General features: G+C 39.3%; 1 protein-coding gene and 1 pseudogene across 2 annotated transcripts in view; one reads left to right on the plus strand and one right to left on the minus strand.

Annotated features, from left to right (window-relative positions):
• LOC144650835 (NLR family CARD domain-containing protein 4-like) overlaps positions 1-18,704 on the plus strand; it is a 39,756-nt pseudogene that overhangs the window by 2,349 nt on the left and 18,703 nt on the right. The gene's annotated exons all lie outside the window — the stretch shown is intronic.
• Positions 10,252-12,407, minus strand: LOC144650837 (P2X purinoceptor 7-like). Its single transcript, XM_078510599.1, has 2 exons — positions 11,650-12,407; positions 10,252-10,735 (listed from the first exon to the last, which is right to left on the minus strand). Exons 1-2 carry the CDS (start codon positions 11,739-11,741, stop codon positions 10,546-10,548), a joined length of 282 nt encoding a protein of 93 aa, XP_078366725.1. The 5' UTR covers positions 11,742-12,407; the 3' UTR covers positions 10,252-10,545.

Genomic DNA, 18,704 nt, shown 5'->3' on the forward strand with positions numbered 1-18,704 from the left:
TATCCGGATTAATGAAAAAAATAATGTCACAATTAACAAAAAAGCAAGGGTGGAACTAAATCTCGGCAAATAGCTACAACAGAGCAGTTAATGTCTTCAACCAGACATTATATTGTTCGCGATTTTTTTGGAATCACAAAATTCTTGAAATTAATGTGTCGCGAAAATTTCATGTAATAACTAAAGGTAATACGTAATTATACCATTATGTGCTTGGCAATTAATACGTATTTGTGTTATTAGTTAAGTTAGCAGACAGAACACTTTTATCATCAAGTTCTATACTTTTTATAACATTTTGTGAATTTCTTGTTTTTAACCAACCAAAGATGTTGCCGTAGATCTATATGCCAGTCATCCCTGATTTTTGACTAAAACTTTGAGGAAAAAGGTGCCGCAACTAAACCAGTATATGGACACTAATATAAGGTTTTGTTTCTTGTTTTGTTAGGTGGCGGCCCATAACTTTTTCCAAAACCAGGAGTTGCATCAGATAGTTTCTAAGATCAGATGTAATCCAAGCCAGTTTGAACGGTAAATCAATTTATTTTCATTGACTGATAATTAACTTTGTCCTTCTTAGTTACCATTTTTGAGAAAATATTATTCAACTTATAGTTACTCAGGGAGTTTAAGTAAAGTCAGCTGTTTTAGCATGATTTAAAGAAGCTTTAAAACATTTCTTAGATTATACTGGTATATATCTGAAACATGACAATAATGGTAAATTTTCTCCTTTCACATTATTATCAATACTTCATCAGGAAAATAGTTGTGAGAATTAATAACAAAATAATGATTACCAAAGGGTATAAATGCTTCTTCTCATTCCCAAAGCCCACAATCCTTTTGGTCTGCACCAGGGATCAAGACCTCTGGCCAGTCCTGATTTGTGAGCATGCGCAGAGTAATCTAAGATTTTCAGCCAATCAGATTTGTTAGGTTTGACAGTGAGTCGGTGAATCGCAGACTTCTGGTTTCGGAGGTTGCCAGAGGTCTTGATCCTTGGTGTAGACCAGAAGGATCATGGGGTCTGGGAACAAGAATGGCAATTGCTTTGATCTTTAAGCATAATATTATTTGCTAATACTATAAAAAATGTATGGTGCATGGACGGCGGAGCATTTTTCCAACTGGGGGGGCTGACTAGTGACTTGAAGCGGGGGGCTTAAGGGACTCTTCTCATATTAATTCTTTATTTTTTCTGTAAAAGTGGGGGGGCTAAAAGCCCCCAGCCCCCGGCTCTGCCGTCCCTGTGGTGATCAGTTAGGAGAATTTGTTTGTTGTGGATAATGGGGCTTAAAGAGTTAAAAGATGATGAGGTTGAAAATGGGTTACTGACAACCTTGTTGGAAAATTTAAATTAAAGAAAAAGAAAAAAATGTGGAAATAGACGGGTTATTTTAACAACCTAAAATTTCTTTGTGGAATTCCTGAGAGTTTGTGGCCCTGTACTACTATAAGATAATGACAAAAGGCCAGGCAACAATAACAAGGGTCGGGGGAGAGCGGGGATCATCTCCACCATCATGGATGGCCAGACAGATTTCCCTGACAAGGATCCATTTTCTGATATTTTCAATTAACTGTTTTTATTCTAAAATAGATATTGTTTGTTAAGTTTCAAGTGACTCTGTTCTTCCAATTTCTGGAAAATTGCTAAAATTAATAGTCACTAAATGTTTCTCAGAAAAATTTATTGCTAAAATTAATAGCTGCTAAGTCAAGGGTTGTCCTTAAGGCAGCAGTTCATAAGAACAACATTATCCCTATAATAAATTTTGTAGGCTTTTATTCAATGATGTTTATTGGTTAACACTGCTGTCTTTTGTTCAAGGTATTGTCATCATGGGGAATTAGTCAGGTTTCTGAATCAGTTTGCTGACCCACAAATGAACTTGCCAGCTGGGTGGGAGAAAAGATTTGATGCAAAAGGACGGGTAAACTGTTTCTTTGGAATCCTTTTTGTCTTGAAATAAGTTATTCCAATGGTACATATGTATGTACATGTGTTGTAATTCACAGTTTGTTAAAGCAGCCTGCGTTGAACTAAAACAGTAAATAGCTAGAGTTTTGTTTCTGTTTAATAGTAAGAGTGGTTTTGTGAATCACACAGTCAATCACTATACAGACAAATGTAATTTCATCAACTGCATGATAATCAGAATTCAAAACAAAAAATGGTTGAATGCCAAACCAAAAGTACACTGAGTTACATAAGTACATTTTGAAGTCATTGAAGAAGCTCTCTGAGATACATGAGACTAGATTCATGGCTGACAAAACGGTTGACAAACGGCGAAAACTCTCGCGAGAGATTAATCGTTTTCTCGTAAGATAATTGCTGTAATTTATTCCAGACATTTCCGCTTCGTTGATTCTCGCGAGACGAGAAACTCGTCTCGTGAGAAACGAGAGGAGAGGTGGTAACTTACTTTTGAGCGGTACTGTAACACCATTTTAGGCAAGGCATTGACTCTCAAACGTTTCTCTTTCTGTTGTAGCTGTATTTCATTGACCACAATTCAAGAACAACAACTTTTATTGATCCACGTCTTCCTGTGGGGGAGACTTTTCCAGGACACAGCCACTCAGGAGTTGAGGTATCAAATTATCTTTTGTATTGATCATCACAAAACATGCTAGGATTGATCATACTTTGTTGCTGTTATTTATCAAGCTAGCTTTTTCCTGTTTTTTTTTTCCTCTTTTTTTTTCTTTCCGTCTTTTCTTTTTTTTTTTTTTCATGTTCCCTTACTTATTACACTGTAGTTACACTGTACATTGTACTTAATTTTTTAATCTTGTAGATAAGCCGCACCCCCAAATTTCAAGCATGATTTTGAGAAGAAAAAAAAAACCTAGCGGAAAAATGCCCAGTTGATTGTGAAAAAATGCTGGATTATGAGGAAATTTCAACAAACAATAAAGCAGAATAAAGCTAAATTTGATTCCCGGTTGAGCCTTTCCGATCGATGTGCAGGATGTACTATAAACACATAAACGGAAAGCATTTCAGTCTTACCCAGAATTTTAGAACTTTATAGAATAAACATCATTTCTGCCAACTTTAACATTTTGATCTTTTTCTGCCATTCGTTGACAGGTATTTCTTCGTTCATCACTGATTTTACATCAAATTTTGCACCTGATTTTGTCGATTTTGCGCTGTGTTCGTGAAAGCATTCCTAGCTTAGTAACCAGGCACTAGTATCTAGGCCCATCGCCAAAAGACACGTGGAACGCCTGGGGGTTTATAATTATTCACGGACGAAAAGCGTGGTTTTCGTCGCTGTTTTGAGAGGAAAACCTTTTTCAAAATGATCAGTCTCCTTGTTATTTTTGTTTGTGAGGATAGTAAAGAGCTGCTTTGTCGCTTATATGGAGCAATTTTTCAGTTTTATGCGCAAAAATGCACAGAAGATGCGGAGGATGCAGTGAGCGATTTATGCAGATTTAAGCTTATGTGGACCTGCAGGGCCGCACCACCGCATCCTGTCAGATGCGCTGTAAAATTGCATGCAATGGTCTCGTAGATAAGCCGCACCCACGATTTTGAGCCCAAAATTTTGGCAAAAAAGTGCGGCTTATACACGAGTTTTTATAGTAATTACTTATTGCTTGTCTTATTTTACTTTTGTCTTCTTTTATGTACAACCTTGTCAAAGCAATTAAATTTTTTTTGTAACTACTCAGCTCGTTTAGTTTTTTTCTATTCTGGGTAGTTTTTTGCCTATTTTAGTTAATTTATGTTATGCTGTAATTTTTTTCTATTTAATTTGGCAAAATAAAATGTTGTTGTTGTAGCTGAGAGTGATCTCTCAACAGTGTTTACAAGGTCTTTTTAAATCTGTTTCAGGCTTGCAGTGAGAATATTTCTTCACCCAGGCTTCCACTGCCAATGGCAGTCCAAACTCAGTCAAACAGTGTCACTTCTTTCACGCCATTGAGTAAGTAGATAATTCATAGCTGGGGAGAAAACAGTTAACCTTAACTGAAATATATCCTTCAGTAAAGCGGTTATTTAGTTTGTATGTTAATGTACATGATTGTATAAAGTACATTGTAGCTGAAGTTCTTATGCATATTTTTCTTAAAGAGATAAAGCTATTCTTTATCAGAGGAGTAAAGAATATGTGACATACCATAAATGCTTTGATAAGACTCTTCCTGCATCTGGTTTTCTCTCCTAACTCCCTCTCTCTAAATTCCCCACCCCCACTGCTCATTTCCTACTTTATTTATCTGTACTCCATCTCAAGAGCAAAAGGAAGTTTAAAAGCCATGCATCTTGATAAATTACTTGTTGCCTGGCATGTTTCACGCAAAAGAGATTATGCATGGCAATAAGGAATTTACTTCTATGCGTCATGCAAAAAGATTTAAGATTTATTTTACAAATCCTTACAGGCTAACTGTACCACACTTATTTTGCAGACCCATTCCACCCCCTCCCCCTTAAAACATTCTGTACCACATGTAAACTCTTATGAAAAAAGATGACCCACCCCCCCCCTCCCCCAATCTACCCCTCACAGGTGGTCAATAATGTAATTACGCATGTGTATGTCACCTGACTGTCATAGTAGTGAACAATGCGTTTTAAAATTAAGAAAAGTTATCATCCTTGTTTGTTATAGATAAATCAGCAGAGAGCAAAAGAAGATTGTCACCCAGCCAAAGTATCCCAGATCCTAAACAAGCCAAACTCACACTTGTGGACAAAGCAGGTTTATTTTTATTTAATGTATCTCTTGTGCATATAATGAAGTAAAACAAACAAATCAAACCAGAAAGAAAAATAAAAGAAATGCATCAGTAGTGATTGCACTGCATTCAAATTGTTTTGAACACAATCAACATTGCACTTGGGGGAAGGGGGTGAGAACTGATTGAAATAGTATGTTATAACAAAATTCCCAAGCTTTCTTTCAGGACTTTATTTATTTAGCAATACGTGTTTTTGCGCCCAGTTTTAAAGGAGAAGTTCACTCCAGAAATCGTATTTTTTTTGTTATCACCAATAAAAAGTTCACAAAAAGGTTAGCTACTCACCGAAGTTTCAGCTTCTGAAGTGCATGTTATCCTAATGAAAATCGTCTTCAAAGCAGCCCAAAATTCGACATCGCGAGCCGCCATTTTGAAAATTGAAACTTAGCAGCCTGGCCTCGTTCGTGACGTCATTCCGTCCAGCTTGAAATTGGCGGGAAGTTGAAATGCAGCTTCTCGTCTTCCCTCCTTCCTTCCTTACCCAGTTTAGTGTAAATTAAAATGCCATCGTGCTCAGCTCCGGGTTGTACGAATCGAAGCGAAAAGAACAAAGAAAAAGGGATTACTTTTCACAATCTACCGGTAAAAAATTCAAATTTGGCAAAGAAATGGCTGGAACAGCTACGCCGAGATGAAAGATTTATGCCGAAACGACGCGAAAATGTTTACGTATGCAGTGAGCATTTTACTGAGAACTGTTTCGAAACCAATTTTCGATATAAGTTATTGGGTGGAACTTCAAGAAAGAGGAGACTAAAGAAGGGTGCAGTGCCAACACTATTCAAAAGAAAGACCACTGTTACGCCCCGCATTACAAGCGAGCGAAGAATCGCAAGAAAAGAGCATAAAGAGGTAAGCTATAAGTATGAAAAGATTCAGTTTTGTTTCAGTTTTAGAAGAAATAACTTCTCGCTCAAGTTGATCTTCAAAATCTGATGCCATATTGTTTTTTCTTTGGGGGTGGTGCTGGTTATAACTGGGCTTTATTGGAAATTTCCTTAGACAAATATTCAGGAAGCTATTCTAGATATGTTTTTCGATAACGGGGTAAAATGACATAAATAAACAAAAAACGCGCCGTTTTGTGAGGGGTGACTCGCAAGTCATTTATTTGCAAGCATATAAAAGCTCAGAGTAAATCCCCACAGAAAACCACTCAGTGATTGTTAAATCTACATGTGAGTAAAAAAAAAACATCCTAAGTAATTTAAGCGGAGTCATGAATGGAAGCGGATAACGCGAATGTACTAAAACTGTGCATTGAAATGGTTTCCCACGTACATGCTTTGTGGAGCATCATTTTGCGACAAACACAGTTCAAAGTATTGGAACAAATTACGGACTACTACTACAAATTACTAGACTTCGCTATTTTTGTTATTGTTTTGTGGCGATGAAATTTGCGTCTTATAAAATATCTGCCCTTTCAACGCAAGCCGATGGAGCTAATTTAGTTTATTTAGCGAGATGTAATCCCTATCTATCAAACCATGACAATATCTAAAGGAAAATTCACGTTAAAACCTAGCGCGATGACTGTAATAAATATAATTAATTTCGATTCAATTGTATTTTTAATAACATATCGCAACCGTATTTTACATAGAACATTATTTGCCATAATTTTTCTGACGCCACATTTATTCCAAACCTAAAGCAACTAAAGCATGTTCCACATTGTCTAGTTAAATGCAGTTTATAGTGGTTTTGTTGGTGAAGTTGTAAATGAACGTTTGACGACTTTAAATAAAGACAAAACTAATTACGTCCGTACAAATCGATTGAAATCTACAGGTTGTGAACTTATTGTTGGGTACAAACGATACTTCTTCAAAGTCCAACGAAACCTCTTCAATCAGTGTCGAATCTTCCAGTACAGCGGCCACGTCTGAACAGGTGGTGAAATTAGTTGAATTACACCAGGTTCCTAGCAGTCCTGCTTATGTCGCCGAATGTGTCACGGACGAAATGGTTGTCGAAGACGTCATAGCGTATGAAGACATAGAAGATTCAGTACAAAGGCCAGCCGTACTAGAAGTTGTTGCTGCTAACCAGGTTCTAAGCAGTACTACCCACATTGTCGAAAGCGTCGCGGAAGCCATGCCTGACGACGTGAAAACGTATGCAGATGTCGGAACGCAGACAGAACCTATTGTGTGGTCTCCAGTTGCTGAAACCATTCTTACTCCACGGAGAAAGCTAAAGTTAGTCACTCAAGACCACGCCTATTGCAAGAAAAAATTAGAAATGTCCACTGTGCAGCCTCAACCCAGCCTCATACCCAAGATTGATGCGAAAGAGGACGATAAACAAGAACCCGGAACCTCCGATGACGAATGGGAAGATGATTTTGGTGAAGCAGATACTGATTATAATTCAGACACTTCTGATGAAGACTGGGTACCCGATGACGATGAGATAGAATCAGATGATGAAAATCCTGATATCTATCAAAAGTCTGAAACTAACTGGCTCCAAGAGAGCGAAGAATTGTACAAAGAGAACAAATCTATTGTGTTTGATAGTCACCTGAGGCAGTTATTTCAACGATGTCAAAAGTGTGGCGCCCATGTCAAATTTGCTTCATTAGAACAGCGAGGGAGCCTTATCGGTGTAACGAGCTCGTGTGAAGATGGCCACAAAGAAACCTGGTTTTCACAGCCTTTCACAAAAAGAATGGCAACAGGAAATCTTGTTTGCAGTAGTGGGATACTCTACACTGGTAACCATTTTGCATCAATGAGTGCATTCATGAGCAGCTGCAACATTAGATTTTTTGCAAAAGGAAGTTTTTACAGCATACAGAGGAAGTACCTCTGGCCAGTTGTTAATCACAGGTACCTAATTCAGCATCGGGAGCTGCTACAGTCAGTAAGAGGAGAAAGCCTGGTTCTTGCTGGGGATGGTAGGTGCGACAGCCCTGGGCACAATGCGAAGTACGGCACCTACACTATTATGCACGTGCCCACGGAGAAAATCCTAGATTTCGCACTTGTACAGGTTACCGAGGTCGCTAACTCCAACTGCATGGAAAAAGAAGGAGTAAAAAGATGTTTGCAATATTTGGAAACAGATGGCCAAACAATCGAGCTATTGGCAACAGACAGGTAAGGGTTAGACAGTAACGTATAAGGCAGTTAGTCATAGGGCTGCTTTTTCGCAATTCCCGTTAATACTTCCCCGTTTCAACTACAGCTCACTCACTCCGTGCACATTAGTTTTTTATACATTACTTTTGGTTTAGGTTGTTAGGAGCGCCCCCCCCCCCCCACCTTTTCCTCCCTTTGTGCAATAAGGTTGTGTGTGTATAGTGGCTTTCCCATTTGCTCGCATTACTTTCATATGGGACAGTAGGCAATGCGTTGTGCATTTTTTGCAATAATAGGCACACCCAGGTTCAAGCGATGATGAAGAAGGACTACTCCCACATAAAGCACTGCTTTGATCCATGGCATTTGGCGAAGTCAGTAAGAAAGGACTTGGTGGCGGCTTCCAAGAAGAAGGAGAACGCAGACCTTCTGCCCTGGATATCATCCATTGTTAACCACCTCTGGTGGAGTGCTGCCACGTGCAATGGAGACCCACAACTCTGCCAAGAAAAGTGGAAGTCTATTGTTTATCACGTGGCAAACATTCACGAGTGGCCTGGATTCCAGTCGTTTTCTGAATGCGAGCACGAACCACTGACAGCAGATCAAACGAGGAACAAGGTTTGGCTACGTTTTGGGTCACCCGTTCATAACGCCCTTAAAGAGATTGTTTGGAAGCCAAAACTCCTAAAGGATGTCCTTCTCCTTGCCGACTTCGTTCAAACAGGAGGGTTGGAGGTGTACCATGGCACCATGGCCAAAAAGTACCTTCCGAAATCCCAGCATTATTCCTACAATGGAATGAGATGTCGCACCCAGCTTGCAGCTATCGACAACAACTGGAATGCAGGAAGGAAAGTCGCTACCACTGAGTCGGGGGAGGAGCGATTTAAGTGTGTCTACCCTAAGTTTCAGAAAAAGTGGGTAGCAAAGCCCATCTATGAAGAAAAGTCCTATCAATTTGTCGAAGATCTCATGAGGGACACAGTCCTTCTCAAGCAAGGTGCCATCAATGTAGCTCCCCTCCAAACTCCAGTACTACCTGCCAATATTGCCGCAACTCCCCGGGGGGACAAAAAAGAAATTATTGAGCAGCGAATGTCTAGGTTTCATTAAGCTTGTTACACATTGAAGTGCTAATTAAAAAATTTGTAAACCTCAATCACATTTTAACTAAGTGAATTAAGTGCTGCTAAAGGGAGGGGATTTTCATCCAGTGTTTAAAGAATTAAATAATTAGAAGGTTTGACTCCACTGGAAGAAATAATTGATCGTTTAACCGTGCCCTTGGCAAGTTTGTGGAGTTGTCACTCTGTGAAACTGTCTGCATGTTCTCTGGAAGGGGAGGGGGAGTGAAAGTCCCAGTAGTGAAGGATGTTTTGTTTCTCAATTATAGATATGGCTAATTTGCATTGTTTATACCTCAATATGTGTCTGATAGTTGACAAAGTCTCTCAATTTTAACCCATTGAGTTCAAAGCAGTTAAAAGGAATTCCAAACCGAAAAAATTTTTTTTGATACTATCTCTGTTGCTCTAAGCTATATAAGGTCAGCCAGCAGTGTGAAATTATCCTTATGTAATGCACAAGAAGTGAAAAGTATTGTTAACAGGTTCTGAAAAATGTCAAAATTATTAGTTTAAATTTCTGTGTACAAGATCATGCAAATAACTTCAGTGATTGCAAATAATGAAACTGTAGTTTAACATCCATATTGGAGCAGAAAGTATTACAGTGAAATTGTTATAATGATTGTATACATAAGACAAATAATCAGTAGTACATCTTAGTTTGAGGCATATGAAAGAGATTAAAGCAAGTTCAATGCTTGTTCTTGCACTACAGAAACAAGTCATTCTAAGACTGGCTTATGTTATCCATAGATACATTGTAAATCAAACGACTATTTAGTAATTAGGGTAGATGACCACTGGAGAGTCCTTTGCATAATGACCCTAACCAGCCTTGTTTGTCTATATTTGTATATTTACTTTTTACAACATTCATATACTTGTGACACAAGAAGAAATACTTGAGACCCACACTGTGAACTGCAACCCCTATGCCATCTTGAGTACAGTAAAAACCCATGTGTAACAACCTAGGGATTTAAGAATCTTCTGGCAGAAATTTGCTTTCTCAATACCCCAAAATATAAGAACCTGTATAGCCAAACAAATTCCAACAGGTTCTTATATGTGGGGTAAAACTATTTAATTTATATATTTTTTACAGCAGTTTATCCATATTCATTTGACAGTTCTTGATGAAATTTAACATACATTTTATATACAGTACTGTATCATTGATATGTCGTTGGACTTTAGGCAACATGGGCACATTAAGAAATATTTATAATGAAGAACAGACCGGTTTTTATACTTTTTTCCGGCTGATAATCAACAACAATGTCTACTCTGTAGAAATTAAGAACCTAATTAAGAACCTACTTAGCATAAACTGTCAATGAGTACCCCATAATACAAGAACCTGTTTTGCCAAACTCTGAAAAAAGTAGGTTCTTACACACGGGTTTTTACTGTATTGTGAAATTACACACCATCATGCATTTACATTTTTTATAAAGTAACACAAGGTATGGTTTTAACACTGGGTCTGCATACATGTTAAGCACTTTGAGTTGGAGCCATGTTTGCAGCTCTTCCAAAAGGAATAATAAAAAAAATTATTCAAAAAATGCCAAGTCTAACTCTGTGATTGTGGCCTCCTTAAATCCAGTGTAAGTTCCATCAGCTTCTGGAAACTGTTTTCTGATGGCCAGGACAACACAGGCTGGAATTACCTTCCTTCTCTTCCTACCCAGCTTTCCATACACCCACCATACATACTGACGGTAAGCAGCATAGCGATAGTTGCTGGTGATCACAATGGGCAATTTACATTTGTAAAATTAGAAACAGTTATTGGATGAGGTTTTTGTGATATCCGGAATAATCAAGGTCGAGGTAAGTGTTATCAGCTGAAGCCGAAGGCTGAGGCTGATAACACTTACTGAGATCTTGATTATTACGGATATCACAAAAACCGAATTTAATAATTGTTTTATTATACATTGTTTTTCGGGCAAAAATAAGGACAAAACAACTACAACCGTTCTACTAATTCCTACTTTCATCTCCTCCGCAATCTTTGTCGGTCATTTTTTGTTTTCCGAGAATTTATTGTCCAGCAATTTTTCAATTTAGGCAAATGTTTTCCTCGGTTGAAGAAGCGAGTCGACGAACTGTGAATTTCCTTCGCTGTCAGATGTGTCCCACATTTCTCTCGGAAATCATGCACTGCACGCCCAACCTACAGATTAGTGAATAATCTGCTAGCAGATTATTCACTAATCTGTAGGTTGTGCTGATTCTCAGAATTAACTGTAGGCTCTTGGCCAATGAAAAGACAGATAGTGACTACAATGTATAATAATAATGATAATAAGTGTAACATCAATATTTTGCATTTGGATAATATACAAACACAATAATATTGGTAAACTGATGATTTTATAATACAAGTGTTTTCAAATAATAGGATGTGTGATATTCAAAAGCACAAAGAAATAAATAAATTGCCCCTGATTGCAATTGAAAATGATTGAATGAAATTAAAACGTTAAATCTTAGATTCAGTATAATCTGTGTATAAAGTAAGTTCAACTTCAATCTGCTCAGAACATGTGACAATCATATATTAAGCATTTTTAATGCCAATAAACAAGCCTGCACCAGTCATTTTGAAAACGCCTAGACTAGTCATTACTTAAACTGTAAAAGATTCTTACCGATTCTGCATCGGTGAAGGTACAGGTGACCTGTTACAATAGTGGAAACCTATGATTGCCGTTCCTAACACCGCTCGATTTAGACACACCATCGAAAAGTCTTCACTTTCGGTGATACAAGAAATTCCTTCGTGTCACACCGCCAAGCAGTAATTAAAATAATAAAAGAAAACAGAGACAATTAGATCAAAAAACGCAGACATGCGGCTTTATTTTAAACCAGCTTTTAGTATTAAAGCAGTTTACAATTAAAGGATAAATTTCCTTTTGCAACAAATGCAACCATTGATACACAAAATACCTTCCATCTTGGCCACTGACTCTGGCTCTTCACCACAACAAACACATTCTCTCTGGGTCGGCATGACTCCACACCGCTCACACGAACACCAGAATGTACCTTCTAACCGATCATTTGCTTCTTCTTCACCACTGTCACTATCGTCGGGATTATTCACCCGTTCAGGCTCGAAACGGTACGGCTCAAGTGCAGCCATGACCTCGTGCATATAAATTATAAACAAGCTTTGCAGCCGCACAAAATCGCTTGGACGGAATGACGTCACGAACGAGGCCAGGCTGCTAAGTTTTCAGCTTCAAGATGGCGGCTCGCGATGGCGAATTTTGGGCTTCTTTGAAGACGATTTTCATTAGGATAACATGCACTTCAGAAGCTGAAACTTTGGTGAGTAGCTTACCTTTTTGTGAACTTTTTATTGGTGATAACAAAAAAAATACGATTTCTGGAGTGAACTTCTCCTTTAACAAGTGTCCTAAGACGTTTTGACCTGAGTTGAAGTATAGACCAGTATTATATGATAGTTTTACTTATCGTGTGATATGCCCTAATTTAAGTAACTATTTTTGTGTGTGGTGTAAAGTCACTATGTTTCACTAACCATACTGTATTTTCCTTCCAGGGACAGAAAATGAAACCAGTAAGGATAGTGGTACCCAGGACTTTAATGACAACCGGCCACCACGGCTCAGTTTTGAAGTCGCAAAGTCCAAGGATCTTCCTGGGAGGTTCAAGGACTGGAATGATGATGAACTCCCGATCGATTTTCTGTTGTTGACAGTGGAGGATTGTGAATTCTTAGGATGCTTTTACTATATTGAGAAACCCTTTAAGAGTTACTGCAGAGACATTGGTCCTGTGTACTTTGGCTTCATGGGCGATGGTGGTAACAAGAAATTGAAGATTGCATTAATGAAGTGCTCCAAAGGTTCTGCAGTTCCTGGTGGTTCTTTTACTGTTGTCAAAAATGCAGTCAGGGTACTGAGACCCAAGGCTGTGTTTTCTGTTGGTGCCTGCAGTGGATTGAGCCGTGGAAAAGTCAAACTAGGAGATGTGGTTGTGTCTTCAAAGTTAACAACTCCTGTCTACAAAACTCCTGCGAGCAGAGATATTGGCACCCTCATCAGACATGCAGCTGATGGCTGGAACGCACCTTTAGCAAACCCAGATGCTATGGAAGTGAGAGTACACTGTGACGGTGAAGTGCTGAGTAGACCAGAGGCGGTTGGTGAGGACATAATCCAGCGATGCCCTGAAGCTCTTGCAGTTGAGTTGGAAGGCGAAGGTTAGAGTTTGAACTGAAAGTCACACCGATGCTTTGTTAAACGCTCTCTGTGCTGTGAACTGAAAAGTGAATTCTTAACTGCTACCTTACAGTTCCAAAAGTAGCATTGAAATTAAACGCTGTTAGAAAATCCAAAAGGAACAATGCTCAGAAAATAGCGACCTCAGACGTAACTTGACTTGTTATAGAGAAACAATGGAAACAGCTGTCAGCACATTTTGACCAGGATGTAAGAATCTTAGAAGTATCTCTATTAGGACCCGTTTTGCTTGCAATAGTAATAGGGGAGCAGGGATGGCGCAGCGGTGATTGAGAGAGCTCGCCTCCCACTAATGTGGCCCGGGTTCAATTCCAGCCTGGTACCATATGTGTGATGAGTTTGTTGTTGGTTCTTGGCTTGCTCCGAGGATTTTTCTCTGTGTTCTCCAGTTTTCCTCCCTCCTGAAAATTCAACATTTCCAAATTCCAATTCGACCAGGATAGAGGACCCGCATGAAAATCAGCTGGAGCTGATGTGACGTTCTCTGTAAATATAGATTTTTTACCTTTTTTAACCCTGTATAAAAGGTTTTTTATTTATTTCCACATTCTCTGCCAATCATTCACCAGCCTAATCACATTGTTCCATATCATAACAGGTGTTTTTGCAGCAGCACACGACCTTAAGACAGAATGGGTTGTCGTTAAAGGCATCAAAGACTATGCAGATGACAGTCAACCTTCAAGTGATGAGTGGGGAAGGTTTGCGAGTGTCATGGCGGCTTCTGTTGTGGCCAACATTCTGAGCGATCCTGTTGTATTTCAAGAATGGCCAAACTACCAAGGTAACACCTCTCGCCCCACTCTTCCGCTTCCCTCGTTACTTTTGCTCAATGTTTCAAATTGTATTGTTGCTCAAATTTGCTCGAAGATATTCTAGGTTTCTTTTTGGAAAGACAAGTTACAGAAAAGGAACATCCCGTTTCGTTGTTTTTTCCACACCTGCCTGCATAGCAGTCCATTCTTTTCCAAGTGCAAACGTGCGGGCTGGCGATCGATCGATGGAACATGAGGAAATGTGGGTGAGTGGGAGGGGGGAGACGGAATTCGTTCCCCACCCCTCTTCTCTTCTGCCCAATTTCCAGTTCCACAGGTGCGCTTGTTCGCTGGCTTTTCCTTCGCTCGCTTCGTGCGCTTGGAAAGGAATTGTCTTTACTAGCGGTCGTGTTTTTTGCTTCAAAACTAGTATTTTTCTCAACATTTTCTTGTTGTAAAGTGTGATAAATTTATCGATGGCCATAGTCCCGTGCAATTTCTTCAGTATCAAAATTTGAAATGGTCACATTTTTTGTGGCTAAAGCAATTCAAATATTTTCTTGATGTTAAAAATTAATTTTAATCTTCATGAGCTTTTTAAATTTAGACATTGTTTTACATCCAAAATGTGAGTTTTGGATCAAAAAAGGTGCATAAGCTTTCTTTAGTATACACATTAAGAACAGTATGAATTAAAATGCAGTGAGATAGCGGCGGTCTTCGGTCGACATTCGCGGGTAACAGTGCTCTGTGACCTTCTGACGTCATAAATTGTGTAATATTGCGGGCTCAGAGATTTTCGCGGGAACAGTTTTATTGTTAAATGTCATGTTAACTCGAAGTGGCTAATGAGAGCGCGCGTTGTTCGGGAAAAAATTCCAGCTATATATAAAAAATCGCTTTTTAGCATATCAGTACTAGTCTCTTTAGGTTAACCCGCGCTGGTTGTCTTACTTTTTGTATTTCTTTACTCTGATCAGGGGCTACTCCAGTGGAAGGGTTCGATGTGAAATCCTGCCAAAGTAAACTTGCAGAGCATTACAAAAGAACCGCCACGGTGCTCACCTCTGTGTGGTCTAAAACATCTCCTGTGGACATTCATCAGATCTACACTCGACTGTCCTGGGTGAAAGAGGAACAAACCCCAGCTGGATCATCACAGTCTGAATTGAGCCATTACACAGATGTGTTCACTGCAAACAAGAACGGTGTTGTACCAAAGAGGATACTCGTGCAAGGACAGACGGGGATTGGAAAGAGCACATTCGTCAAGAAACTGGCTGTGGACTGGGCTGAGCTTGATGACGAGAAGGCAAAAGACAAACAGATAGATGCACTGAAGAGCTTCGAAGATAAAAGAGACAAAAAAGAAGCTAATATAGAAGCAAGTCAAGATGACGAAGACGTATCAAGTGAAGACGATGAAGACAGTTCAAGTGAATATTATGAAGACACATCAAGTGGAGACACATCAAGTGATGACGAGTATGAAGGCATGAGTGAAAACCAAAAAGCTGTCTTGAAGAAGTTCGAGCTCGTTCTTGTCATAAATCTCAAGGAAGTTTCCAAATGCCAAAGCCTCAGAGATGACATACGTCGCTCTTATATCTTTTCAGAGGAAGAGACAGCGCTGACCGAAGACCTCCGAAGTTACATCACCAAAAACCAAGAGAAAGTTTTGCTGGTGTTTGATGGCTACGACGAATATCGCTACGGAAGCAACTCAGAAATCTATGATATATTCAGAGGAAGGAAACTGAAAAACTGTTGTGTCTTGATAACGACTCGGATTTCCAAAGCTGACGAGCTGCGAGGATTTAAAGACATACATGCTGAGATCACCGGCTTCAGTGAAGAGGATAGAAAGGCCTTTGTAAAGAGAATGCTTGGTGGCGAAGAAGAAGCAATAGAGCTGGGGTGGCTTCTTGAACGGGAAAACCTGCAAGAGGTATCAAGAGTTCCGCTACTTCTTCTTTTCTTTTGCACTCTGTGGAAAAAGGGGAAGTTAAAGGGCTTTCCCGAAACCAAAACAAAATTGTATTTGGCGATCGTCCAGTACGTTTTAGACCACAGTCAAGGGAAACGTTCTCCTATTTGCTTTGGCAAAGTACAAGACTTCAAAGAGATCCTCGCTGAAATCGGAAAGGTGGCTTTAGAATGCCTTTTGAACGACGATCATGTGTTCGAGTATGATCAGTTGTCTGCTGCGGAAAGTCTCATTATTGGCTTACTTCAAGTTACCGAGTACGCAGAAAATCCTCGACCAGCAGGGATGGTATCCTTTATTCACAAGAGTATTCAGGAGTTTTTAGCGGCGTGGTACATCACCTACAGATGTGTCCCTGAAGGAAATGTGGGTGAAATTGAACAGCACGCCCGCACCTTGGAGGATTGTCAGGCCTGGGAGAACGTTTCTCAGTTCATTTGTGGTTTGTCTGACGAAGGAGCAGTAAAGGTTTTTCAGCACTTGACATCAGTCAGAATCTCTGACCCAACACTGGATTTATCAAAGACAATACCAGATGTAGAAAGCGAGACAGACGTGCCACTGTGTGACGTCACTTACAAGCAAAAGAGGTTCAGCGACTTGGTTTTCGATTCCTTTCGAGAAGTACAATCAAAAGCTCAGTTGGTGAGACATTGGTTAGATTGCACAGCTAGGATTGTACTGGTTACCCCTGATAGACCATTCTCTGACCTTATACCAAAGCTGAAACATTTAAATCAAGTTGTTTTTTCTGAGGTTTTCTTCATTTGTAATTGTATTGGCCACTCTGTTGGGGTGAGCCAAATCTCAATAACATATGAGTTGCTGAAGTTTCTTGATTGCTTACATGTGCCACTGAGAATAACTAAGAAGTCTGCAGGTCTCTTAATTGGAGATTTTTTGAGAACATTCAAACCTGTAGGAGGCATATACTGTGCTTTTGATAGCATTCTTTATTTTCGTAATGACCAAAGTCAGTTTTACATAACGGATTTGTTCCTGGAGTGTGATAACCATGCGAGACTTTTTACTGAAACTATGATTCATATTTCTGTTCCTTCACTCGCATCAACTTTGTGTTCAAAGCAGTCTTGTTTCAATTTCTTACGATTTCTAAGGTGTACTGAAATTATGAACGCACAGACATTGAAAGATCTTGGCGCAGTTGTCAGAAACTGTAAACATTTGAAAAGCATTCAATTTGGGCTGTGCAAGGACGGTATATGTGAACTCCTGGAACAAGTACAAAACACCAGTACGATCTCTTTGACGATTGGCTATCCCTCTCTCCCTTGTTTGTTGACATCAGCTGGAGCAGAGAGACTAGCTGGTGTGTTACCACGATTTAACAACATCACCGCTCTTAACCTTAACTTAGTTGACTGCTGTGCTGCAGCAGTAAACAAACTGGTTTCTAGTATCACACACAAGACTCTTAAGGCACTGGTACTGAGTGACATAAGCCTGACTCCAGCAGCAGCTGCAGCTCTCGGTCGGTCACTTCCTGAAATTTCGTCCTTGCGATCACTCGGGTTAACTGGGGTGAATGGAAGCATTTTACAAGTGGAGGAAATGGAGGCGCTGTTTGGAGGATTCAACAAAACATTCCCAACTTTAAATCAGCTTCATCTCAATAATTTCAATGCGAGGAGTAGTCTTGCTCCACTTACCGAGCGGTTTCACTTCTTTCCCAACTTGACTTGGTTAGAACTTAACGATTTAAATATGGATGAACGTGACTTGCATGGTCTGCTGGAGAGCTTAAGATCCAGTCCTAATCTGAGGTTACTGAGCCTATGCGGCAATCCACTGGGTGACGAAGACAGGGTAGAATCTATCGTGCAACAAGCACTGCCTCGGGTTGAACTTTGGTATTGGTAATACCAGGTTCATCCACTTAGCGAAGAAAGTACGCATGGATACTGGCAGAAGGACTGATTGTCTTCAGTGTCACGTGACTTGAACTGTTCGTGCCTGTACCACGTACAAAGACATTGCGTGACGTCATAGAATAACACTTGACAATAATACACGATAGCATTGTTTCTCGAGCTACTCGTGTAAATACTTTGAGCTACATTTCAGAATTTTATTTACAGCAATCTTAATAACAAAGTTAAATTTTCACTTGAACAAGTTAAGAATTTTATTATTTAGTGCGGATCTGGCTTTGTATCAAACGCAGAGCACGGTTTCTGTTGTCAAGTTATTTTTTGTGCGCTTAGCAGATCAGTGCACGAAGTAACAGCGAACGGTTTTATATTGAATCAACGGAATATTTTATGTTTTTTTGGAATTTAACGCTTGGGATTGAATTAACACGAAAACAGATTTCTTAACTAAAATCTCGCAAAGCGTTTCTCGTATTCACACTTTTAATTGACACAGTTTCACAGACGTTATTTGTTAAATACCAAGTTACTTTAAAGATGAACAATAGTTTTGTAAAAATGTACATCAACAAAGTATTTTTATGAATAGAGAACATTGAAAATTAAACAGTTTGTTACCGTTACTTTTCGCGTCCTTTAAATTCGAATCAGTTCCCTTTGTTATTTCGAGATACCTTAAAATTTAGATGTGGAAATATCCAGAAGAAGCAAAGTTTTGTGCTATTTTCAGGCCTTAAACTTTTTAAGGCTCACGTTGAATAATTCAGCGAATTTACTGTAAAGTTCCTAAAGTAACGA

Source organism: Oculina patagonica, chromosome 4, assembly GCF_052425735.1.
Source record: "Oculina patagonica isolate OP01 chromosome 4, crgOcupat, whole genome shotgun sequence".
In the NCBI taxonomy this organism is placed as follows: Eukaryota; Metazoa; Cnidaria; class Anthozoa; order Scleractinia; family Oculinidae; genus Oculina; species Oculina patagonica.

Bases quoted from the DNA above. Each gene is read 5' to 3' on its own strand.
- LOC144650837 (XM_078510599.1), bottom strand. From the start codon at position 11,741: ATGGTGTGTCTAAATCGAGCGGTGTTAGGAACGGCAATCATAGGTTTC. The intron at 10,736-11,649 runs GTAAGAATCTTT...TGTGATCACCAG, and splicing joins CCTTCACCGATGCAGAATCG to CAACTATCGCTATGCTGCTT.